Raw genomic sequence first — 26566 nt, 5'->3', positions numbered from 1 at the left:
ACTTTTGGGAAGCACCATTTAGGCTCCTAAGAGTCACTGCCTTTGGACTGAATGCATCATTATTTAATTGGAGCAGAGAGCTTCTGTTTTTTGTGCTGTCTGTAGTAYCAGAAAAAGATTCATGATCTGGTAAGAGTCCTATGCTTTTGACAACCAAGTGAGTGCGCACATAACACACCAAGGAAGGAATTTTTTACTATAACTACTGAAAGGAGATAGTGTGTCAAGCAGCTGTAAAAGGTTAATTGTTTTGGATACTCACTGAGTCCATCCTATCTGTATTTGTAAACCATGAATGCCAGGTCTATGGTGATATGTTAATAATGAAAAGTAAATTTCTTTTTATCTTATGTGTGCTGCTGAATTCTTGGCTTGGTGTGTGTGCAAACTCAAGGGTGCTCCATCGGCACTTTGCCATGGAACCCACCCAGGCCAGAGTAGACAGGGACAGTGGTTCAAAACCCACAAGTAGTGTTTCACTGGTGTGACTGAAACAAGGTGTTAGTCAGAGGCTCTAAATTTCCTAATCTAGGTTTAGGGGCTCACGATACATTCAAAAGCTTTGAAAATCAGTTCCTTTGACCCAAATAACCTTGGAATCCATCCTTGGGAGAACTTTGGACACATTGGACTCTCAGTGGACTTTCTGGGCACACTTCAAAAAAAAAACCTATTCAGGAGYAGTGGTAATTTTATTGAAGGACTTAATTGTTCAGGAAAAATGAAACACTTGAATAAGGCACTCGCRAATGACTTTTTTTGATATTCAGAAGGTGAAAAAATCAATGTAATTATCCAGYTCAGTGAATATTGGCAGAAAATGTGCTTAGATTTGCTGCAAACTTGCACCAAGAACGGGTGTCAAGGCTGTTCTGCAGCCTGTGTGAGAGAAGAGTGGGTGCTGTGGATGAACTGTCCTGTGTATCCATGGTGCAGGGCCACAGCTTGTTCCCTGTTTAGTAAAAACATTAACTGGGCTCTAGGCTTGTACCAAGGAGCATTTTTTTGGGCCTGATGACAATTWTTGCATCTTATATTGCAGATTATTGCAGCTGGAATGGGTCAAACCATTCATTAATACTGATGATTCTACTCCTGCGTGTTTTGATAGATCTTCAGGAATAGTTACTTTCCTTATGCTTTTTAATATATCCAAACACTTATATATATTCCAGTTATTTTTACTTAAGCTGTATTTTTTTATCAGTTACGTTAACACAGATTGGTTTTGTACATGTTTTTAATAATCCACTCCAAATACAAACTYGATCCTCAAATGCTTCTTTTCAAAGAGTACTGATGCAAGAGACAAAATATGATGATGGAGAACTTGGGCCAAATTATGTATAGAATGTAGAGGGGAGAAAAGTCATACTGTTTTCTTTTGTTTGCTGAACTTTTGCTCAGGTTATTTTACTATGAGTTAACTAAAGGTAAGTCAAATGAAAGACTTAAAAATGTGCATTTGCATTTCTTTGGCTAAGAGTGCAAAGGTAAAACCTGCATCATTAGAGAGAGACTTAAATGCATGTTAAATTCTTGGGTGTYCATTTTTATTACAATGTCTCGTGTGTTTGGAGTTTTGTGTGTACATTCCTATCTGGGATTTGGAATTATCTACAGCAAGCTRTATAGAAATGAGATGAATAACACACACTGTGCATTGTGTTGACTTGTTTAAAATATTTTTGTGGCTTAAAAATGTCATCACCTTTAARCATGAGAATTCAATAATAGTTTTGCATTGATTCTTTATTAATACAGGTTTAAATGTCAAAGGGAGTAAGACAAGTTAAAATATACCTTAAGCTACTGGGATTTCTGTTCCATATTTGTTTGTGCCAGTGGAAACTGCAGTTTAGAGCAAGACTCAAGACTGAAAGATCCTTCAGATTAGCATCTCATTGCACTTAAAGCATTCAYGGCAATTTTTCGTTTTCAGTCTGTTTTTTACTTTCTGTTCCTATTTAAAGCTAACACTTTTTCATGTTCTCTTGGTTCACAGTTTATAGAAAGGAAGTGCTCAGCCTGAGTCATTTGAGTAAAAATTTCAGCTGTTATGGACAAATTATGGTTGTGCTCAAACCCAAAATTATGTGTATGGAAAGTGCAGTTCTTTGTTGCTGTGAACTCAAGTCACAGCAAATGGCATTTCAGATCTGTGTCAAAATCTGTATCAAGATTTCAGTTCTGTATCTGTTTCAAAATGGAGGGTTGTTTAGCAGAGTTGTTTTCATGTCTTGCTCATGTCCAAGAAGTAGTAAGGTGCTTGTGGTCAGAAGGGAAAGGAGATGGTGAGTGCCAAGGACATCTTGGGGGCTGAYAAGTGGAGGAGAGGTGGGGGCACCTGCACCCATCTCATGAGCTGTGGGAAACACCGTGGAATGAAAAGCAAGGTAGAGGGTGGGTTTTGAGTTAATACTACCAATGRTTCTTCTTGTAGGGATAAGAAAGAAATTTCCTAGGGAAGTAAGTCATGGTTTATGTTCCAGGAAGACACTGTGCTTGTTCTSTGTTTTAATCTGGTTGTTTGATTTTCAGGAAACACTTTCAGCACCTTGGCAGGGTTGGTGTTTGACTGGACAGTAGTRAAGGACCCAGAGGCCGATGGCTTCTCAGACTCCCACAATGCACTACGGTAAAGTCATTTCATTGGGTCTTWAAAGTTTCATGTCTGTTCAGTTGGATGGGTCAAAATATTTCCCCACATCTAGGCAGTTTACTGAACTGATGCCTGAAATAATAATGCTTAAGGGTCAGTTGTTTCAGACTGGCTTTTTTTAAGTGTCTACCTACTCAACAGCCTGGGCACTTCCATCTCTGTTTAACTGATAGGGTTAATGAACAGCTCTGGTAGGTAGCTCTAATGCAATAATTAGGAATAAATAGATGCAGTTATTGATCTTGCTGAAACTCATGCAAAAGGAAGATTTATCAGTAAGAYTGGTATCTCATGATTTCAACAGTTKTGTTTTCAGTGTTTTTTTGTRARGAGTAAAAGTCCCCTTCCATTTCAGAAAGGAGCTCTCGGAACCTGAAGAATTTCAGGTGTCAGTGGACACTTAGGTCTGGTGTTGAAATAGTTTTGAAAGTAGCTAAACTTTAAATTGGCATGTGTGTCCTGCATGTGAGCCAGATACAGCTCGTAGGGCCAGGTGAATTAATTGAATTAAAGATATTCAATATATTGTCTTTCAGACACAGCAGTGAGTGGAAGACACTTGCTTAAAACATAAGTCCTGGATTCATCATCTGTATTGRCTCACAGACTTTAGTTAACTGGAGTTTAGAATTGCTGTGTTTTGTGGAAAATTCTATCCGAAGATCTTGGAATTGCTTTTCAGCTCACTCATGTGATCATGTTTTTCAGCATTTCTGAATAATAAGGAAATATTTCCACCATTTATAAGGAAATATTTCCATTTAATTGAGGTGGGGTTCATGCCCAAAAGTCAGAAAGCTCACCTGTGGCAGGGATAAAATGCAGACTTTCATGATGTTAGGTTTTTTTTTAAGTTCATTTTCCTTCCTGTATTTGACACCAGACCATCTTTGGCCTGTGTTTTGATGATGGTGCTTTTACAGGTATTASTTTATTATACATATGCCCTGTGTAGTTTTACAGTGGTGACTTCATTGTTCTGTTCCCCAGTGGCTTCAGGCAGAAATGTGTGTTTCCACCCCTACCAAGGTAACCAGAATTGAAGGCTGCTTAGCARTGCCTTACTGGGATRTTKCTCWGTTTGGTTTCCAAGAGTTCCATCTKTGCACTGTCAACCATTTGGTGTCAGCACACCTGGATTCTGCTATTTAGCAGCAATATGTTAGTATTTATTGTATTTTATGTTGTGGTGAATCTTGACTTTGCTCAACATGAATGTTGGTAGAAAAAAATGTGTCCCTGATATAAATGATTTTGACCAGTCTGCAAACACAGAAAACATGGGTTTTTGGTYGCAAAACAGTTTACAGACACTTGTTAAGTAAGTACACTTCAGCCAAAAATTCTTGTACAAGAAACAGATTCAAACTCATGTAGCAGAGGTTTCAGTTCATACACTGAACAGATTCTGTAGGTAAGTTGAGAGGTGTAAAATAATCTGGGAAATGGTACTTACCTGTAAAGGACCTGGCTTTGTTCATATGATAATTCCCTGTGGGGAAACCAGTTCTTTTACAGAGCAGAAAGATTAACAACCAACTTCCATCCTCAAACCTAGATTCCAAATACACTGCAAGTAAATGGGGGGACCAAAGAAGACTTTGCTACGGGATAAACACAAATTCTGATTTTGYAGCCTTAGAGAAACAAGCCCCCAGCATTAGGTGGGGAAAGCCTGTTAAGTCCATAATACACCTGAASCTGCAGATACGAGTGAGAGCCAAAATGAATGGCTTAATGGGACTGGATAGCCAATTCCTAATCCATATGGAGSTTTTTCTTCCAGTATAAGTATTTGCTGATGTGATTTTAACCAAACTAATATTAATGTATGCTCTACTGTTAGCACAACTATAATAACATAAAAATGTTCTAATGGTGGTGCAGCTTTGCAAAATAAATTACAAATTGTCATAAATATGTTAATATGCATAGCTGTTCTCCACATGGCTTTACTAATAGTGTGCTGAGAATGCACATAAAGCCGAGCAGATGATGKGCATACCAGAAGGTGACACCCTGTAAAACACATGCTCCTCTCTGCATTTCCTGTCATTTACCCGTTCATGGCCAATTCCTTGCCTCTCTGTTGTCACTTTTCATTGAAATTTCTAACAGTTACTGCRAGTGTTGTGYTTGTAGGTTACTTTCATAGTCATTSATTAAATGCATCCTGGCTTCTTGAGAGTGGTCAAAGGTATGTTCCCAGTTTGTTAAGTTGTTGCTTTTRTAAACATAAGCTTTGGGTCTTGCACATCAGTTGTTCTACAATATAGAGAGTTTTTGCAGTCTCATCTACTGTACAAATTGGAGGGGTCATTGTAGACAACATGTGCAGTCTTCTGATAGCTCACAAGGAGGCTTCAAACAAACTTTTATCTGTCACAGAAATTAGCTGCAGATACCTCGAAGAATGAATAAAATTTGGATATCTGGTCCCAGGCAAACAACTTAAATTGGCTTAAAAATTGAAATGGGTGGGAATAGATGCTGRTGGTTTTTCTCAGTGGGTTTGCAAAGGTTAGGTAACAATTTTCTATGCACTTCTTGGTTCACCTTTCAGTATACTCAAGTTCTTAGAATCCACTTACATCCCACCTTCCTATATATTGGAGATGGAGAAAGTTGCCAAGCAAGGAGATACCATTCTGGTGTCTGGAATGAAAACAGGGAGTTCTAAATTAAAAGCAAGACTACAGGAAAGCATCTATAAGGTAAGAAACTTGCATTCATCCTGATGTTTTTACTATTTAATCTTACAGCCTTGTGTTGCAGGAGTTCTGTGTGTTTGCCTTGTGGATGTCAGTGCTGCATCTCTGTCATACTGGGTTGACTGTAGCCCACATCACAAGAGATGRTGCCCTGGGAGGGCTGGAGTTTGGTGCAGTGACTCAGGCCAGGCCAGGGCATGTGCCAGAGATCATTTCTAAGTCTCTGACAGAAGGTCCTGTGGCAGAGGAGTGCACTCCCAGTGCTTTGTGCAATTTAAGTTTTCCTGTTATTCATACTGTGCATACAACTAGAACCATTGCATTGGCCCTTCAGATCTTTTAAAACAGAACCAACTCGAACAGTTCTTTTTTTCAGTAAATATCTAGAACAAGGTTTGCTCTGTTGGAAATATTTTTATTTCCTGTTGTACTTGAAATGAGTGTGCAATGAATACTTTATTAGATTCGGTTCTACCTCATGATGTTCTGGTTTCCAAGGAAAGGCTTTGAGATCAGAATGTCAGAGCTACCGTAGTGTTCAGCTCCAGTGCTGGCTGTGGAGATCTGGGATTTATGTCTTGTAGCTTGGGCTCACTGAGATTTACATTTTGCTCTGTGAACAGAGTTGGTTTTTCTCTTAATAGAATTTACAAACACCTGTGAGAGTTTTTATTTATCATAGTCCTGGTATCAGCTTTATACTGCACCTTCAAAAACTCCCTCTACAAAATGGGATTTTTCTGAAGTTCATCTTGTCTCTGCGGTCTGGTTTTGCTGATTTGTGTTACTGTTTTGTATTTCATGTTTCTGCATAAAGCAGAATGGCATTGGGCTATCTGAACCCTAGCTGTGAAAAGTGTTCTACTGAAATATCAGCTGCATGTGTGTAACACTAGTAAGGTGGCACAAGTGGTAGAGCATGTTAAGAAAGTATTTTTATCATCAAATTTAATTTAGTTCTTCTTAATTGTACTGAATACATAGACATACTCTACATTTTATCAGACTTGACTTTCTTTGAATGCTTGTAGCTTGGTGAGTTTTCTGGTTTAATATTTATTTCTCAATTAGTTTTGAGTGGGTACTGTGAGAGAAATTGAAATAATATTGTTCTGTTTGCAGTTTTTTCTGGTTAGTAGTTCTTTCCAATCTTTCACTGCTACCAGACTGCACATTTTCAATGAACATCCCTCAAACAACTGTAAGAGAATTTATGTAATTACCTGTTGTATTCCTGATTTAACAGACCAGTGAGTTGGATGCAGATTCTTCAGTGAAGTTATAATAGAGATGGTGTTTGGAGTGCCATGTTTTACAGTGGGTGGGGAAGATGGATTTCTGAGTGTCTGAATGATCACTGAGCATCTGTCTCAAGTTTYTCCATATTCTCCAACATCATCTTCATACAGACATGATTTGTTTATTCTKTCTTGCAAGTCTCTGTACCATTCACTGTCTCTTGCATTGCCTTGTTGTGACAAAATTTGAGGTGAAAATAAAGAGCTAATTGCAGCAAGTAATGTTTTTCACTTCTACATTCTAAGTTCCTGCTGCATGGTCTGTTTCAAACAAATGAGCTGCTTTTAATGTGGTTTCTTTCTCTTTTTTTTTTTTTTTTTTTTTCCCTTCATCAACAGGATGTACAGCCTGCAGAAGTCAGATTGCTTATTTTGGAAAACATCCTTTTGAATCCAGTATATGACATTTATCTTCTAGTAGGAACATCAATTCATTACAGAGTTCAGAAATTGAGGCAAGGGAAGATCACAGGTTTGTTCTGTTCTCTCTCATTTTTATTTTTTAATGCTTTGTRTGAATTTTTAACTGCTGAGAAATTTTTAATTGTGTTTAAGCTACTTTGTTAATATTTAATATTGTTTTCCTAAGGCATACAATGATACAGCTGTTGAGTTCTTTCAGTCAAAAAATTGTGACTGTTAAGAATATACTCTTGCAGATTTCTCAAGGWTGTAAAGACAAGGGTAACTAAAAATAGGAGCTACACTGTCATTTTAGATGTTCACTGTCACTAAGGAGCTGACTTTCTTACTTAAATTTAGATAAGTAACCTTTCTAACAGAAAATGTTTTATTGGCAAATGGATTTGCTCCACAAAGTGAAGCCTTTATGAATGTGGGTTAGCTGGCTTTATGTCCATGTAGAAGGGCAGTGCCTTGAGTTTTCTGTCCTCCTTTTCTTTTTTCCCTTTTGTATTTTCTTTTGAAGCTGGAAATCAGTTGGATGTTAGGTCTAAATAGTGAGGTGATATTAGTTGGAAACTGCAGTTTCACAGACATTAGAGTTTGCCAAGAAGCTCATTTTGTGTGTGTGACAGAAGTGCTATTTTTACGAGACATTAAAAATACTGATTTATTGTACAATATGTGCACTAGCATGAATAAAAAATAATCAGCAATAATCAACAGCAGCCAAACACTGCCACATCTGCTTTTATTGTTTCATACATTGTTTTACCTGCAGAAATAGCCATGCCATCAGATCAGTATGAGCTGCAGCTCCAGAACAACATCCTTGATCCCAAGGGAGATTCTTCCCGGCCAGTTGCCAAGCTGGACCAGGAAACATCCGTTGTGACTGCATTGCAGCTGGGGCAAACCAACCTCGTCCTGATGCACAAGAGTATCCTTCCTAAGGAATTCTGTTCCATCCACRACGTGCTGGCAGGAGGCAAACTTTCTACCCTTCACAACACAAAAAGATAAAGCTATCCTTATTTGTACCAGGAGTTTGGAAATCAGGAGCAGTGSTAGAGCCATGGAAAGCATGTGAATTCAGTCTCAGCAGAGCTGGGTGATGCCGTGGAAGGTTTTAACAAATTAGGTTTGCAAAAGATCACTCAAATCATGTCTGTTCCCCTCAGTCACTGTAGAAATGTGATGGGGCTTTATTTAATTTTTATGTTTCAATCCYTATGTTCTCTAGCGAAATCCCTCCAAAGTACTCACTGTCTTGCAGTGAAGTGGAGATAATGTTTATTTGCAGTGTACCACTAGCTTTAAAACAGCCAAAGAGACACAAGGAGTCCTAGGAAAATGCTGATCTTCACTTGTATTAAACTTTCCTGTTCCTTTACTGAGACCWTAGATATCCGCATGCAGGGGGTGTCCAGGCTACCCAACAGCACTGTCTATGTGGTACCTCCTGCATATTTGGGTTGGTATTGCTGCAGTCTTCCTGATTGCTTAATGCAATTTTTTGCCTTGTTTCTGTGATTTTCGAGTTGTATAACCACGTTTCCGTTTCTTGTGTTAGTTTTCACAGAAAAGTAATATTATTCATGAAAGTAGCTCAATGTGAAATAGGTTTTATTTATTTTCTTTTACTCTGTAATAATGAAATGTTCATCTGCAGAGTGTGGGCACCAGAAGCAAAATGCTTTTCTCCATTAGATAAAGAGGCTCTTGGTTTGTGTTGTTCAAAATTTCCTGTTTTGCAGGATTTACAGTTCGTCCAGGTGACAGATGGGTCCTGGAAACGGGCAGACTTTATGAAATTATAATTGATGTGTATGATAAATCAAGCAATAAGGTGTATTTATCTGATGTAAGTTGAAATGTTTATATACTTTTCAGTGACTGTCTCCTAAATCCTGACTTGCTTTGAAATTATTCAAATAGTTRCTTATTTACATTGAGACAGGACATTGCAAAGCATTTTGTTTCTTCCCTTCTCCTTTTTTCTGTTTGTTTTATTGTTGTTACTTTTAAAAAGTAAAGCACTCTGGGTGAGTTGTGGGAAATTATTGGAGTCTTAAGCGCTGTAGAAAAAAAATGGAAGAAGTTGGACAATGACCTTCAGGTTGGATTGGGCTTGGAGCAACCTTAAGTCATCCACTCCCACTTCTTCCATGGGCAGGGACACCTCCCACTGTCCCAGGCTGCTCCAAACCCCAATGTCCAGCCTGGCCTTGGGCACTGCCAGGGATCCAGGGGCAGCCACAGCTTCTCTGGAAAACTGTGCCAGGGCCTCACCACCTCATGGGGAAGAGCTTCTTCCTAGGTTCTGTATAGTAGGTACCAAATGTACATAGTTCTTTGAAAAAACKATAAAGAAAACTAAATGTAAATAGTTCTTTTGCAGCAAGAAAAAATGTACTAAATTATTTCTGTTCAGAATATTAGAGATATGGGAATGTTAGTTTATTTGCTTATAATTGCCTTTTGGGATACAGATACAAGTTTGAGCTAGAGCTAAGCCGTGTGCTGTTGAGGCAATATATTTACATATTCTTTTGTGTTTAAGAAGGACAAAATTAAGAAATTCGTGTGAAATATGAACTATGTAGTGTTATGAATATTGGTACTTTCATGTTAAATTGCATGTTAGTGATAATTTTAAAAAGAAAACTTTCTGTGGAATTAATGCTGTGTCTGAAGGTAAAGTCTTACTGAATGACTGAAACTTTTCATAGGGAAAATTCTAGTCAGTTTCAACAATATGCATTTGTACTATGTTATTAAAAAATAGTTTGCTCATTGATTTGGTGTTGTATRTTTATGGCTTTTTGTCCAGTATTAGTGCCAGTTACCTGTGACAATTTCTATTTCACATTCTGGTTTTAGAACATCAGAATTGCTRCAGAGCTGTCCAAAGAATACTTTGAGGTGCTGCAGTCATCTCTGAATGGATCCTATCACTATGTGAAGGCARTAAAGGCGGGCCAGACCACAATTGATGCTGCACTGACGTCAGTAGTTGATCAGGTGTGTCTTTGTGAAAACTCTTCTGCTTCACTGGTAGGCCTAAAAATAAYGGAGTTGTGCAGTGGTGACTTTGTAGCAAAAGGAAACCTAAGAATTACATGGGTCTGAGCTGTCTTTGTTTGAAAAGATTAAGAACTAAATTCTGAAATCCTTTCTTCATGGAAACTGTCAATTGAGTCAACAGAGGATTTGCTTAAATAAAGGCAGTGGGATTCTGCTCCCGAGCATGTGGCAAACTCCTGTTAAGGCAGTGGTGCACAGCACTGATTTTTTTTCTCGTGGCAGATCCTTGTGCTTGGCAAGGGGCCTCTCACAGGCTGAGGGAATTTTACACTTTATTGTGGTAGGATCATCACTCTCATACCCTGGCCTTGTTCTGCAGTCAGTTACATTGGGGAAGTTTGCTATCTATTGGTAAGTGACCTTAAATGCTGGAATGACAATCTGCCAAATGTATCAGCCTGCACATCTCTCCAAATTAATATTCATTAACTTTCTGCTGGTTGGGCAGGCTGCTGAATGTGTGGCTAACTAGGACACGTGGTGTGGAAGTGAGGTGCTTTTGCTTGAAACTTCAATACTTCAACCCATTTTCTGTGAAATCATTTTAATGATTCCTTGAGTAGGATTCAGTGTATCCTTGAATGTGATAAGCCRTGGTCATTCTCTGTCAGAGAAATTCTCTTCAGTGGAAAGGGATCCACTGAAAACTGTTTTCCTTCAGAGCTGCAGTAACAGTGTGTTGTGCCATAGGGTTATAGCACTGCAGTGACAGCAGATCTGTAAAGGCCAGTGTTTGGAGGGGTTGAGGAATGGCTGAATTTTGCACTCACCTGCTGCAGAGTAGGATGAACAAAGACTAAATGCAGGTGTTCAGCCTCCAGATAGGTTCTCCACACAAGGTCTCAGAATAGGAGTAGTGAAAGGGTGTATTTCTTCTTTCTGTTTGCCTTTTAAACTAATGTGAGCTCCTGTATCTCCACAGCAATAGCACTCATTTAATACAGTAGCACACTGTGCTTCCAGGAGCTGTCTGCTYGCAAGTAACTCTGTTCCTAAGTGATCCTGAAGAGTTTTCCTTCCTCTCTGAGATGTTCTCAACAACTTGTCTCTACACAAGGACTAAAAATGAACTCAGGAAGCACTATGGTGCCATTTGTAACACTATGCTCTTGAATTTTGCAGGATGGAGGTGTTCATACCTTGTCAGTTCCAGTGCGAAACCAGCAGGATGTGGAAATCTATGTTCCTATCGTTCTTTCACCTGGCATTCTGATGTTTCCTTGGCAGCCAAAAGCAGGAGTGTACCAGTACCCCATCCAGGTATGCCCAASAAGTACCCAACTGCATGGAGTACTGCTCAGGCAGGCACAGTGAGGCCTGAAACCACTGAGTTAGGGTTGGCTTTGCATCCTTCAGACACAGTGGCATCCAAAATGTAATTTGGAGGATGTTAGTTACAGGAATGAATATGTAGTTTARAAATGCACCCAGGACTTTCTTTCTGCACTCTCTCATGCATGCACCGTGCACCTATGGCTGGAGTGGTTTGGAATTCTGGGAAGCATCCTATATGCAAAGCTTCACAGCAATCATTAGAGGCTACCCTTTGCTGCAGGGATTGGGAGTGTGAGGTGACTGCAAAAAGGYCATGACAAGATTAATTAGCACCACTCTGCCAGCCTTGGACATCAGTATTCTTCACGGGCCACACACCTCCTGTTCCTAATACAAAGCTCCAGGGAGGCAAAGGCCACCGCTGATTTACAGGAGCGTTTTCCATACGTTTCCTAGGTGTGGCAGCCCCCAAGATGTCAGTTATTCCATATGCTTCATGAAACAAATGGTTTGTCTTCCAGTATCCAGTGTCTCCAGTCTAACTAAGGAAAAGAAAGTTGTGCTTTCCTAGCCCAGACTCTTACCCCAGGCCAATGATACCCAGACTTTGCACTCAGGTGTTGGRTACAGAGCTCCTGCCTCTCCCTTTTAGCATAATGCAGTCCTCAGTTTTGGATCTGTCTCAAGTAGATCATATCCAAAGAGGCAGCAGGACACTTGGTGTCAGCCTCCTCTCCCAGGTGGCAAGGAACAGGACGAGAGGTAATGGCCTCACATTTAGTTTAGGTAGTAGAAAAGATTTCTTCACAGAAAGGGTTGTCAAGCTGCAACAGGCTGTCCAAGGCCGTGGTGGACTCATCATCCCTGGAAGTGCTGAAGAGACATGGGGTGTGACACTTGAGAATGTGGTTTAGTGGTGGACTTGTTGAGACTCAGAGGTCTTTTCCAGCCTTACTGATTCAGTGATTCCAGGAGGAGAATCAATCCCATAGGGATTAAGCTGCATTTTGCAGTGTTAATCTAAGGGTAACTGCAGTGAGTTACGCACTGCATCTCTACTTGTCTGTTCTGTGGGACTAGTTTGGTTTACTTCATGTTATTTCTGACCACACCAGCAGAGTGTGGTAAAAATTCTTAGTATCAGTCTGCATTTTCAGTACTTCATCATCATTTTGCAGGAGTTTTCCCAGTAAGGCAAAGTAAATGTGGTTTTGTTTMCTACTTCTTTCACAATTCTATTCTTCCCTCATCTTATCTTGCATATGTAATAAAGTATCTCATTGGAGAACATTCCTCATGATACTTCAATAATGGTGTCAGTATTTTTACTTTACTGTGGTTTTTTTTCCATAAAAACATAGAAACCTGTTTCTCCCAACATTTAAATTTTGCTGAAACCAAGACCTTTCTTCCAGTCTCTCCATTCCACACTACCACTGGTTGTTGTCAACAGCACACACACAGCTCAGCTGTTGTTCCTGCCTATACATCAGTGTTTGCCTCCCACTTCGTAGCTTCAGTCAGGCTATTTCAAATGGGTGAATAGACTTTTTCTGAAAATAAGTTGAAAGGGATTTTTGGATCTAGCCAAATTCTGTTTATMGCTAAAGTTACTCTCTCCAGATGGTATCAGAATGCCTGGTTTTACTTTGTCAGCTGTCTGGTCTGTTGGGGGTTGCTTTGTTCATATTGGTGCTAATGAGATGGTTTCTGTTGCCTTCCTTTAGTCCATGCCCGGGATGGGTGCAGTTCCAGCTGTGTGAAGTTGAGCACATGGAGGTTTTTGTTTTCTGGAGAGGGCATCACTATCACAGGTAGCAGAGTGTGGAGCTCCCCTGACAGGCTGTGGGTAATGATCAGCCTGCAGGGGAAGTTGGTTCACCCTCTCTCTCCTCAGTGCAGCCTGACTGCTAGAGAGAAAATGTTRTGAGGGTCTGGGGTTTATGACAAGGAGATATGACTTCATACARTTATTAAGAATTGGGTGTTTCTGTTTCATGTTTCCTGCTCTTCTCCCTGTTTTTACTAAAATACTWTTACAAATATCCTGAACTCTTGCATTCTTTTAGCTTTTCTCACCACATCCCATGCATCTCTTGTCATTCACTGTGATCACTACCTATTATTAGTTTGTCTGTGTCCTTATGTAATCAGTTTGTGCACGTGCTTAAAGAAAGGAAGAAGGGAAATGACCCTCTTTATTTTTTTATTCTTTTTGCCTGATAAAAATTACTAGCTAAGTTCCTGTATAATTTGGATTTGTTTGTTTTCCACACTACCCTTCTAGACAAGATTTATCACTTTGTTACTTTTTAATTATGAAACAGGTTAAAGGAAATCTGGGGAAGTTAAATTAAAACAATATATAAAAAAAATTGCTCCACTTTCACCCTTGTTTTACTCTGATGGAACTTTTAACGTTTATTTTGGACTGTTGAGTCATCTAATTTTTTCACTTACTTAAAAAATTTTCTCGGTAAACCTTTCTGCGCAGTGTTTGTCCCAACAGGCACTTCCTACAGCTCATAGTACTGATGTTTCAAACCTATAGATTTGCATCATTGTGATGACTCTGGTTCTGCAGTAARTGTGTTTGCCCATCATGGAGGACAGTGCTGTGCTGGCAAATGTTCATGGCCCTTCACTTTGTACAGTAGGAGCCTGCAGGAGATGCTGTCCTAGTCTGGGGCAGTGCTTGTACAGTGGGTGTGCTGATTTGTGTCTGATGGGGGCCATAATAGCAAGTAACCGGTTCTCACCCCTCTGGAGAAAAATCCCACTGTTAAGGCATGACATGATTATGAGAGCTTGACTGATCTGTTGCTTGAGCAGCAAGTTCCTTGGGTGGCTGCAGGTAGACCTGCTGATTTTCAGTGTAAAAATAAAGAAATAATGCSAAGAAGAAAGGGACTTTCGCCCCTCCACCCACTTTTCTTTTTCCCCCCTTCCCTCTTTCCCTCCCTGCATCCTGCCTCCTTTTCTCTCCCCTTTAAAATCCCTTAACAATTCCTATTGGAAGAAGCTGGTAGGTGCAGAGTGCCAGCTCTGAGAGCCCAGAGCAGCACTCTGGCTRTGAGCAGCATAGAATCAGTGGGAGTTTCAGGAATATGAAACTCCCCATGCCAAGCCTTCTGTGTGCTGGTCTGGGGRGTTCTRTGCTGATTGTGAGCACAGGCAGTCMCTGGCAGCTGCCAGTCTCCCAGCAGGCTCCTGTAGCTTGGGGAGAGATTGGGCTTGGCAGCACTGGTGAGCACAGAGGAGATGTATGTGAAGGAAGCTGAAATTAAAATGAATGAAGGGTAGTAATCTTCTCATATCTCTCTTATTTCACCTTGCTTATTTGAAAGTTCTGGGGTGTTATTTTATTCGTATTTTCCTATTCTCAGTGCATGCCTGGTTTTCATTCAAGATATTGAAAGGAATAATCTGAAGGCAAGATACCTGAAGCTAAGAAATGTGAGAACCATGTACTTGATTAAATGTTTGAGAGATTTGCCTTCTGTATTCCAGGCTCAGGGTGGAAGTGGCAACTTCAGCTGGTCATCTTCTAACCAGGCAGTAGCTACAGTGACAGTGAAAGGAGTGATGTCAACTGGAAGTGAGACTGGGGTCAGTCTTATTCAGGCAACTGATGTTCGGAATCCTTTGCATTATGGAGAAATGAAGGTAAGAGTTTTATTTTTCARTAATTGTTCTTGAATATGGCTTTTGGAAACAGTGAAGGAGCTGAGAATACCATGGGCATTCCCCTTCTAAAACATTCCCAGGAGGTTTCCCTACCTGCCCTGTAGTATCTTAAGTGATTAGTTTCAGTTCGTGCTTTAGGGAATTAAACTCTGTGCAGTGCATTAACTTTACCCCTTCCTGATCTCCTTGGCAAGTCTTCTTCCTTGTTGGAAGTTTCAAGTGCAAGAAGGAAATGGTAATTGATTCCTGGCCTGACCATCTAAGCAGACAAGCCAAACTACAAATTCATTCTGCAGCATGAGAGGTGGGTGTTCTCCCTTGATGTGAAAGGGTGACAGTTGTACAAAGATGTGCAGGGAAATTTCTGTCTGGAGAAGTAATTGAAGTGAGTGCAGTGCTGCAGAATGACTCCAGATACCTAAACTGGCCAAGAAAAAATGATGGTTTAGGAAGCTTGGGGGAAAGTGGCAATGAAAAACATCACGCCCAGGAGGGATTTTGTGGTCTCCCTGCAGACCATCCCCTGTTCTTMGGTCATGGTGATCAGTGTGGGGTGTGGAGTGAGGAAAATCCAGGAACTATTCATGTAATGGTGCCACAGGGAGGGGTGTGCAGAGGAAGGTGAAGAAGCTGCTCTGGTAAACACTGACAATCCACTTCCTAATATTTTTCTCCGGCATATTACTGATCTGGAGATTTCTTCTGTCGTTTGGACACAAATTACTTTAATGAAACTGTCAGTGCTGACTCTCTGTGTCAGGCTATTAAGTACACTTGGACTTGTACTGTGGTAGAATAGAATCTATAAGGARATACTGCTGTGGGGTGTTCATTTGCTACTGTGAAGTGGCACCACTCTGCTGCCTTTGCAAATGGAGGCATTTTAATTTCTGTTTGAACTCTGTGCCCTTTGCAAAGAGCTWCACATTGGACTGGAAACCTGATGGAGCAGAGGAAACCTGCTGCTGCCCTCAGAGAAACTGAGTGTGCTGAGCACATGTGAGTGCTGGGCTCCAGAGGCTGTGTTTGTGTGTTTGCATGGCCATAAACAAAATGGGTTTGTTATTGAAGGTGGCAAATAACATCCAGCTGCCCAATGCTTCCCAGAGGTGGTGGAGAGTGTGGAAGTGGGTTTAGGAAGCAAAGAGGCAGTGCACTTTCCTTGGCCATTCAGCAGCTGCTGGGGAGCAGGCTGGGTCCATCACACATGTACACACATGTACACACATGTACACACATGTACACACATGTTACATCAGCCATACAGAGCAGCTCCAGCTGGGAAACATTCCCATGTGCAGCACTCCTGGGGTTGTACTGCACTCCTTTTGGGATTGTACTACATTCCTCTTGAACCAAAGTCCCTTTGGACAGAGGTGTTAAAGACCTGTTTGGCCAAAACTGCCAAATCTGTCCCGAGATGGAGCTGTGGAAACAGAGATTTTTTGTATTTTATTTTTCTTCCTTTCTTTTTTTTCAGTGTTTTTAGTCTGTGTGTTTTGGGAAATATTTCTGGCCGAATTTCACTTGTAACAGCTGCATCTACTAATGCTGGGTTTTGAGGGACATGGGTTTTGCTCAGATTATTTATATCAGTTTTACAAAATGAATTTTAGAGGTACTAAACTTTATGCTTAAAATAACTACTGAAATTCTTAAAATAGTGACATAAATTAAAATCTGTTCAGAATTTAGCTTATACACTTGGTCTGAAATAATTCTGTGAACAACCCAGGATTCTACTTTTTAGCAGTGCAGCAGTTACTAGCAGGAGACACAGGAATGAAGATTTTTTTCAGCTAAAACTTCTTATCCTTTGACATAATCCTGAAGACAGAATGAAACCTTCTGTCCATGTGAACTTTCAGAGCAGTGTATTGCACAATTTGAATCGATTATTTTTGAATGCCTTTGTTCTTGTATTATGAACTGCTTTTCTTTATGGAATAGCTCTTCAAAGTTCTATTTACTGGCCTCAGTGAACAAGTTTTCAGTAGTTTTAGGGGTAGTTAATCCACAGAGATTACAGTTTTAACTCTGTACCATATGGCTTGGTATCCTGAAGCCAGTTGCAGAAGATTAAGTAATTAAGATATTGCAAATGAAGGCTTTGATTATAGTGATTGTTATGAAGTCTGTGGTGAATTCTTTAATGGAAAAAAAAAAGTCAGAATAAGAAACAATTAAGTTAGGGCTTGTATAGCAACATGCCAGCTATAGAATCRCAGAAGGGTTTGGGTTGGARAGAATCTTWAAAGTTCATCTKGTCCCTTACCATGGGCAGGGACACCTTCCACCRTCCCAGGGTGCTCCAAGCCCCATCCAGCCTGGCCTTGGGCACTGCCAGGGATCCAGRGGCAGCCACAGCTTCTCTGGGCACCCTGTGCCAGGGCCTCCCCACCCTCTGTAATAGCATGGAAGATTTGTTTCTGCCAGGCTTGTTTGTGCAAGTAATCACATAAAGATTACTTGKTGAAGCAGAAGGTTGTTAGATTAGGCAGTAGATGTTTATTAAGTTTTTAGATTTTACAAATTACTGTGTTAAGCCCTGGCCACCTATAAAAAGTTTTGCCAACAGAAATGCAAGGAAGAAGGTAAAAAATCCATTGAGGAAATATTTGGGTCGTTAGTTCCTTTAATTTATACCTCCCTGCTGCTGTGAGTAATGGAGGCTGGGGTGCCTTGCTAACCTTGCTGACTGTGTTAGGTCTAGCTCAGATATTTGCCCTGTGAAAGTCAAGGTAGGGTGCTAAATCTGTCCCAGCTAGTGATGGTACCCTCCTGGAGATACCACTCAGCTTAGTCCATGCATTGAGGTCTACGAAGCAGAAAAGAGAATTGCAGGAGTAGCAGTGAAAGGAAGGCTCACCAAGCTGCTGTGAGCTTGGGCTGGCCTGGGAAAAGAGCACTGAAATACATCTGTCCTTGTTCCTTCCCTCCTCCAGGTGTACGTGAGTGAACCCAGYGGGATGGAGTTCACACTGTGCCAAGTGGAAACACACGTTGGGCATATCCTGGAGCTGCCCCTGAGGATCAGTGGCCTCACGAGCGTGGAGAGGGGCGAGCTGGTCCAGCTGAGTGACTGCTCACACCTGGAACTCGCTGTGGAAGTGGAGAACCCGGGCGTGTTCAGCCCACTGGAAGGTCCTCTGACCCCCCTCCCTGCTTTGGAACTTGTATTAAGATGTTGCCAAGTCACACCTCCCCCTTCAGTCACTGTTTCATTCCTCTGTACAGAATCCCCACAGAAGTGCCTAACTTCAGAGGGGAGGGGATCAGAGTAGTTTTATTGTGAGAATGTATTTACATTTTAAATACAGAACTTTCTTTTGATATTTTTGATGTTTTGGGTTACTCTAAAAGCAYTTGGCAGTAATTTTATTGGATCATGTGTAGTCTCCCTTCTATCTTTTTACTGATTCAGTATTTTTGACCAGCTTTTGTAACAAAGCTGATGGGTTTTCTCATGAGAGGGGTCCACATGTGTTGTGCTTTGAGGTAGCATTAGAAGACTCACAAAAACATTGATTAATAACTGCTTTGCTCAAAGTGCCCATCAGTACTTTCAGTTCTGTAATCACACTGCTCATGGTTTGCTTACAAATGATGAAAACAATGAGCTGCTTGTCTTTGCTGAAGCTCTGTTGTTGTCAAGCTCATTTCCTAAGAAATGCCTTTTGTCAGGTATTATTTTTAAAGATTATTTTTAAAGATTGACATTAATGTTGTTGGGCCAGYTGCACACTGAGCGTTGTGCCTGTTCTTGTGACGACTGGATTCAGGATGTTGTTCAGGTTGACCATTAATTTTTGCCAAGTGACTTGTATGGAAGCTCTTTCCTGTGCTACTGAGCCAGCAAACCCAATGTGCAGAGTAGCATCTCTCTGCCTGAGAGGCAGCTGGTTCAGATGTCACTGTATCCTGTGCTGCTGTAGTGTTTGTTTCAACAAAACTAAAAATAGACCTTTCTCAAGCTTAGTGTCCTCCAAGTAGGCAGAGAGTTTTCATGAAAATTCCTTACCTTGAGCTAGAKAAATGATGTATTGCTTGCAGTTCAGGAGGTTCTGTTCTGGAGCTTTGTCTAAGCAGTGTGACTCGTTCTGTGCTGAGTTATGAGCCAGTTTCATGTTGAAAGAGTATGAGAATGTTCAGTAAGAGAGAGGAGCTGTATTAGTTTCTGCCATAAGTAAAGACTTGTGTCCTGACTAGGACTGAAACTGAAGACTTTAAAAGACCCAGACATTTGGGTAAGTGTTGGGTTTGATATGAAAGACAGTAGTGAACGTTTTTACCCATTTCATTGGAGGGCACATTGTATTTATTTCTGGTGGAACTGTTTTTGTTGAGAAAAATCATTGTAGAACCRTCAGTYACAGGACCCCAGARCRGTTTGMRTTGGAAGGACCTTAAAACCCATCCAGTTCCAMCCCCTACCATGGTCAGGGTCACCTTCCACTATCCCAGGGTGCTTCAAGCCCTGTCCARCCTGGCCTTGGRCACTCCCAGGGATGGGGCAGCCACAGCTTCTCTGAGCACACTGTGCCAGGTCCTCCCCACCCTCACAGCCAAGAATTCTTTCCCAATATCCCATCTAAACCTTCTGTCTTTCAGTTTGAAGCCATTCCRCCTTGTCCTGTCCCTTGTAAAAAATTCTCYCYRTCTTTCTTGTAGGCTCCCTTCAAATGGCTGTGTTAAATGTGATGAACATTCCTCAACATTTCTCTCCAGATAAGTTGTGTATTTTTAATTTATTGACAGGAAGACTTGAGCCAACAGCTGATTTCTGTAGTGGTGTCATAGTGAAGGCTGAAGCTCAGGGATACACCAGACTGGTTGTTGTGTACACCCATGGGCACGTGCGCCTCAGTGCCAGCATCACCATCGCTGCTTATCTGCCACTGAAAGTGAGTGTTTCCTCTGCTCCTGGAGCAATCCACCACTTACACACCTCTGCATGACAGACAGCAGGTTATGTGAGGAATGGGTTTGAAAACTCAAGTAGGTGGGTTTGTATTTCATTGCTGGCCGGTTCAGTGAGGAGAATAAATAAGAAAGAAGCTGAGTACAGAGTCAGYAGATAGAAATACAGAAGAGGCTGCTGTATTACCTCATCTGCAGAGGCCTGGCACTGACTCTGCACAGCCGAAGTCTGAGTGTTCAACCATAGCTTTTCACCCAAATCTGGAAACAGTGTTAGCACAAATCCTACAAATATGTGRCTATAATGATTTTACATTTTAAATACACATTTCTTTTAGATCTCTTCAAATAATTATGCTCAGTTATTTAGAATGCTGAGACATCTTAAGTGCAGTGTGTAAACTTACTGGCAGCAGAGTGAGAGAGCAGCATAATCCCCCTTATTAGGAGTTTTTCATGTTCATGGCATCTTTCACATTTAATAGCAAAGCCCCTACAGGTGTTGTAAAGCTGCTTTTCATGGATAAAGTTAAATGATTCTTGGGTACCTAAAAGGCAGATCATGGTGACAGGGAGGGTAGTTGAAAAAAATCTGTGCTGATACCTCAGTGAAGAACTTACCTTTCATTGAACGATTTCTACACTCTTTTCCCTCCCTTCTGAAGAATGAAATATTTATCTTGCCCAGAAAGGGAAAGCATTTTTCTGATGGACATAGCTTGGAAGAAAATGAATTACAGCATTAAAAAGTGGGAGAAAGGTAAACAGTCTGAGGGCTAGCAGAYACTTGGGGCTAAATCTCATAGTTTTCTAATAGGTTTTTAACTTTATATTAGAAATACAACCAGGCAGTAAACGAAAGGAAGACCATTGATGCCAACCTTTGCATTCACTCACTTCCACCAAAACACATGTATAGAAAGAATTGAACCCCATCCTTTATGCTGGCTGCCCTTCTTCCTTACTACACGCCCAAGTAATATCATTTTGTGAAACACAAACTACAATGATTTTTGTGTACTAAATGTCAGGTTAATTGCTGTGGTGATGAACTGCACAGGCTGTCTCAGCGGCATGCATCAGTGCAGAATTTGTTAGAGAGGTTTGAAGTAAAACTTGTGTAGGAGAATAATTACATACATAGAACAGTTCTGGAGAGAGCACTGTCAAGTTGAAGTACAATTTGACATTCTTTCATTCATTTAAAAATACTTCTTTTTTWWWAAAAAAAAAAGTGTAGCAGAATRCTATCTCTCTGTGCTCAAAAGAATATATTGAGGGTCTCCCTTTTGCTGTAATTCTTCATGAAAGAGATGTGATTAGAATGCAGCTAAAACATTTCTTTGGCTCCATGGCTTCCTTTGAATATAATCCAGCTGGACAGAATCCTTGTGGATTTTGGTGCAGTTCTGTTCTTACTAAGTGTKCTGACAACCACTGTGTGGGAGAAATCACAGCCTAATCCAAGGAACCAATGCAGCTGTTCCATTAAGGAGGAAGCTTATTTTGCAAAACAAAACCAAGCTATGTAAACAGAATTATTACTTGGTAATTAATTAATTAATTAATTGACTAATTACAGGCACCRTATGTCGCTTTAGTGACTCTGGGTTCCTCTAAGGATATGTTRTTTGAAGGAGGACCTAAGCCATGGGTCCAAGAACCTTCCAAGTTCTTCAGGAGCATCGCTGCTGAGGATGCAGAAAGCGTTGTCCTGTCCTTACTTGAACCTCCCACACCTCAAAATGACAACCAGCACTGGGTTAGRGCGCTGTGCAGGAGCCTGGGAGAGCAGGTAAGTGCCAGAAGGGATCTCTTGCCCTCCATCAGGCACTGAGAACTGGCTCCAGATGTATTTATGGTGCCATATGCCTGTTATGTAGCAAGATGTTTTTATTATAAGCTGGTAAAGAACTTGGATAAGTACATTGTTTATGCACTGTGATGCAGGTTTTAGAGTGAGCRTTTCACAACATTATGTTAAGACATGGTTTATGATGGGTTTATTGCAGTATAAACCCAAATTGTGGAAACCTTATGTTGTGGGATGCACTGAACATCCTGATCAGTGCAGGTTCAGTTTGCATGAGCAGAATCAGAGCAGAAGGTTACTGCAGCAGGCTGACTCCTCTGTCTGACCCACTCTTCCTAACCACGTTACGTTCCAGAGTAATTCTGTTTATTCTGACAAATGGCAGCCACAGGAATTGACTGCTTTGCTCTTTGTGCAGCCTTGGTGAGCATGGCTGTGCTCATTCTCCACCTGGTTTTGTTTTCTGCAGTATGCCAAAGGGATTTGTCCTGCTTTATTCACCCTCCCCAGACCATGAAGCTTTTAGCTTTGATTTAATGTTTTCCTCCTGCATTTCTGCAAGGCCTGAGCATTTTGGTGGGGCTGCCAAGTTCTACTGGTTGCCTCAGTGGACACTTTGCAAAGTGGAGCTGTTTCTGTTAAGTGCAGCATCAAAAGGAGCAGGCCTTGTTGATGTCCAGGATGTGCATGGCTATGCTGTCGCCAGCACATCACACTTGCATGGCTCTGCCCAGCACCAGTGCATGAGGGGRTGAGGCAGGTAACCAGAGCTGCCTCAGCCTTCTCTGGCTTTGTATCCACTTCGTTTTGCTAAGGCTAAAAAAGGAATGTGAAATAAAAGATGAAATGTTTTTAAACACACTGAAGTGACTATAAATGTTGCGTTTGGGCTCTTCTAGTCTCACTCTGCAAGAACTCCTGCTGTTCCCTTTTTCATTTACAAGAGATTTGTTGTTTGCATCAAGTTTGATTGTGATGAACATGAACACCTAGGAATAATACYTGCATAGTGATAAAGAGCTGTTCTTGAAGTATGCTGCCCCTTTTACATCTTCCTGGGTCTTAATAGTGCTGTATATCCCCAAGAATTGTATTTTTGCTTTTCATTCTGATGATCACGTGATTATAGCGTAACTGAGATCTGTGGAAATACAACACGCCTGAACTCAACTCTCTCCTCATTTGCTGTTTTCAGGTTATTACCCTAACAGTTGGGAACAGCCCCACAGTCACCAACCCTTTCCCAGCAGTTGAACCTGCWGTGGTGAAGTTCATCTGTGCTGTCCCTTCCCGACTGACTGTGATTCCTGTTTATGGCAGCCCTCAGCTTGATCTCTCCTGCCCTTTGCTCCAACAGAACAAGCAAGTGGTAAGCCTGGGAAATGACAGGAAAAGGAAGTGTTCTTAAAACTGAAAATCAGTGTTTGGAGCTGTAYGTGTGAAATAAAGTATCTGAGCTGCTGCAGGAAGAGCAGGAACTGGAGCTGTGGCCACACTGGTGCCCTTGGGAGCTCCTTCACAGAGCAGGCTCAGGTGGGGGGTCCTGCAGAACGTGGCAGCACGTCAGGGCAGGGGATTCTGCCCTTCTGTTCTGCWCTGGTAAGAGCCCAGCTGCAGCACAGCATCCAGCTCTGGGGTCCCAGCACAAGGAAGATGAGGAWCTGTTGGAGCAAGTCCAGAGGGAGGGACACGAAARTGCTCTGGAGCCAGGCTGGGAGAGCTGAGGGGTTCACTTGAAGAAGAGAGGATACAGGGAGACCTCAGAGCYCCTTGCAGGGCCTCAAGGGGCTCCAGGAGAGCTGGAGAGGGACTTTGGAAAGGACCAGGAGGGACAGGACACAGGGAATGGCTTCCTGCTGCCAGAAGGCAGGGTTAGATGGGATGCTRGGAAGAAATTCCTCCCTGTGAGGGTRGGGAGGCMYTGGCACAGGGTGCCCAGASAAGCTSTGKCTGAGCTTGGATCCCTGCCAGTGTCCAAGGCCAGGCTGGATGGGGYTTGGATCACCCTGGGATAGTGGGAGRTGTCYYTGCCCATGGCAGGGGRTGRAATGGGGTGAGCTTTGAGGTCCCTCTCAAACAATTCTGGGATTCTGCAGTGACCATTCAAACAGGTTTATAAAGGGAGCTATCAGAAAACAGGAATACACCTGAAAATGTTTGGATTGTGGCTTCTTACAGAAGTGTCACACTGAGGGAGCCATTCTGACTTGTGAGATATTTTTTTTTATATAAAAAAGAGGGAGGAGAGAAGTTTCAAGTAGTTCTTTCTGAAGAATGCTCTGTACCACTTCATTCTAATCTAACTGTTCTCTTGAATAATAGAAATATTTTACCATCCATGTATTATTATATGAGTGTGCATTTGTGTGTTGCCTTACCGRTGAAGGCACAAACTGTGGATCACATACTGTGAGTAGTGGTCAGGGACATCAGAGGTGACCAGCTGTACACCCTGAGTCACAGTAAATGGACAATGTTTATGTGTAGATTATCAAGCATAAAGAACTTTGCTGGTCTGTATTTATTCTGTATTCTCTAWCCTAATGAGTGTTGTCACGTGTTGGCTGCTGAGTAAACCATGTTTTGTTGTGTTAATATTTCCAGGCAATTGTAAAAGTCATCCTCCCCTAAAACTGCAGTGCCTGTTGAGTTGATGAATCATTGAAAATAGATTCATCAACTACTCTGTATAACCAGAGGAGAAGGAGATTTTTGTGTATTGTTAGCCACTCCAGAGCTCACTTGCTTTCCTGCCTCCATTATGTGTCAGTTAAGCCTGCCTTGGTGCACTGCTGTTGCTAATGCACTTCACAAGAACAACACCAGAATTTTGAGCTTCTGACAAACACCAGTGTTTATCATTCATTCTTTGAATTCTAAAAACAATTTTGTTGAGCTGTCGTTCAGTTTTGTTGTTGTTTTGGGGAGGGGCTCTTTTTGTTTTAAGATMATTTGTTTGTTTTAAGATAATTCACTGGCTAAAAAAATGCCCATCGTTCAGGAAAGCTCCTTTGGAGTTCACAAATTCACAGAATATTCTGAGTTGGAAGCGCCCCAGAAAGATCATCGAGTCCAGCTCTAAATGGCCCATTCAGGGAYTGAGCCCACATGGTGTTATCAGCCCCATGCTCTGACCATCTGAGATAATCTCAGGGTAGCTGGAGTACAGCTTAATGCCTTGCACTGATGCCTCATTTTAATGAACCTTTCTTATGTAATGATGTTACAAAAAATCTCACAGAACCGAGCGTATGTTTTCTTTAATGATTAAAAAATCCTTCAGTTCAAAATAGTCCTTCTTTTTCAGGTTCCYGTTTCCAATTACCGCAATCCAGTACTGGATTTGGCTGCCTATGACCTGCAAGGCCGGAAATTTGACAACTTCAGCTCTCTTAGTGTGATGTGGGAATCCACAGATAAGGCCATTGCTCGTATTGAGCCACATCTGCCAATGGAGCTGACTCTGAAGGAGGAGGGGAATGGTCGGATGAAAATGCATGGTATGAGAGGGTTTAAATGAGCGTTTCATGGTTTGAAGATTAGGATTAAATCTGTTTGTCTGAGCATGATTAAAGAAATGAATCCACAGTCATACTTAGCTTAACATCAATGTGTATTTTTGTAGCGTGCAGTACTAATGGGAGGAAAAAAAAGAACCAAATCAAATATCTAGAACCTGTCTTGAGAGAGAAAATKGTTGTGTGGTGAGAATGATCCTAGAAGAGCTAAGCAGTGTATCATTCATCTTTGTTGCATTCTAGGCTTACAGACTGTTGTAGTTGATCGTGAGTTTGGAACTGCTGCCATCTCTGCCACTGCCACTGGATACCAGCAGTCCCACCTGAAGGCAGCCAAAGCAACAGTACCGGTAACAGCACTCAGGGTTTTGGTGCCATTTCCCTGTGATTAATGCCCCRTGTTCCTGGGATGGATTTATTTCCTCCGTGCATAGCACTGTACAAATAAGGCAGCTCCATGGTGATGTCTGGACACAGGGTGAAACAGCAGTGGTTTTATACTGATTCATGGCTTTTCTGCTTTCCTCTGCACTAGGTGCTGCGATCCGTACCAAACATATCCAAGTCCTTGGGAGTTTTTTTAATCATGTGGGCAAAGTCATTGCAGAGAAAGTGTTTCAGTTGGTTTTGTTTCAATTTAAGGTTTTTAATGAATTGGTGAATCTCTGCTGCTTGTCCTTCACTAMGGCAGCCATGTGCTTTGTGCAGCTGTCACTGGGGAAAGCAAATGGATTATTGCCACTGCAAAGCTGGGTGGGAAAGTTCTGCATGAGCAAAGCAAAAGCTGACTGATTCCTCATATGGACCATATGTTAGTCTGGGCTCTGACTAATGCTCTCTCTTTTTTTTTCCTGAGAGACTTCTGCAGTTGTACAATGCCAGCCATAAGCCCAGGCTCTCATTTTACAAGTCATTAGCCACTCTCTGAAATACTTAGTTTGCAGRTACTCAGCATAGGGAAGAAAAATGGCAAAAGGTAGTGATGATGAACAAAGAGGGCAGGTGTAAACAGATGGCAGTTTTCTGTTTGTCACTTTTTTAAACTGAATATGAGGGCAGGTTTCAGCCTTTGGAATAACCTGACATGTGCACTAAGTGACTCTTAAAATATCCTGCTTCTTAAATGGAATTGGTGTGGAGCTTTGTTATGGAAGATTTCAGTGGGTTTGGATATGCAGTACCTTGAAAACAGA

The 26566-nt window shown here is 41.4% G+C and overlaps 1 protein-coding gene across 1 annotated transcript in view; it reads left to right on the top strand.

Annotated features, from left to right (window-relative positions):
* Positions 1 to 26566, top strand: part of NUP210 (nucleoporin 210) — a 62912-nt gene that overhangs the window by 11202 nt on the left and 25144 nt on the right. The window contains exons 4-19 of the mRNA XM_057380357.1: positions 2542 to 2638; positions 5226 to 5376; positions 7011 to 7143; positions 7855 to 8013; positions 8479 to 8547; positions 8831 to 8937; positions 9957 to 10097; positions 11283 to 11420; positions 14946 to 15101; positions 18068 to 18266; positions 19881 to 20026; positions 20909 to 20917; positions 21625 to 21837; positions 23051 to 23224; positions 25163 to 25355; positions 25617 to 25723. Of these exons, the coding sequence (XP_057236340.1) occupies positions 2542 to 2638; positions 5226 to 5376; positions 7011 to 7143; positions 7855 to 8013; positions 8479 to 8547; positions 8831 to 8937; positions 9957 to 10097; positions 11283 to 11420; positions 14946 to 15101; positions 18068 to 18266; positions 19881 to 20026; positions 20909 to 20917; positions 21625 to 21837; positions 23051 to 23224; positions 25163 to 25355; positions 25617 to 25723 (2192 nt within the window). The remainder of the gene's footprint in view (positions 1 to 2541; positions 2639 to 5225; positions 5377 to 7010; positions 7144 to 7854; positions 8014 to 8478; positions 8548 to 8830; positions 8938 to 9956; positions 10098 to 11282; positions 11421 to 14945; positions 15102 to 18067; positions 18267 to 19880; positions 20027 to 20908; positions 20918 to 21624; positions 21838 to 23050; positions 23225 to 25162; positions 25356 to 25616; positions 25724 to 26566) is intronic.

This window comes from Malurus melanocephalus, unplaced genomic scaffold (assembly GCF_030028575.1).
Source record: "Malurus melanocephalus ecotype Western Australia unplaced genomic scaffold, MMel_1.1 scaffold_449, whole genome shotgun sequence".
NCBI lineage: Eukaryota > Metazoa > Chordata > Aves > Passeriformes > Maluridae > Malurus > Malurus melanocephalus.
The sequence above is the reverse complement of the archived record's forward strand: the minus strand, read 5'-3'. Positions and strand labels throughout refer to the sequence as shown.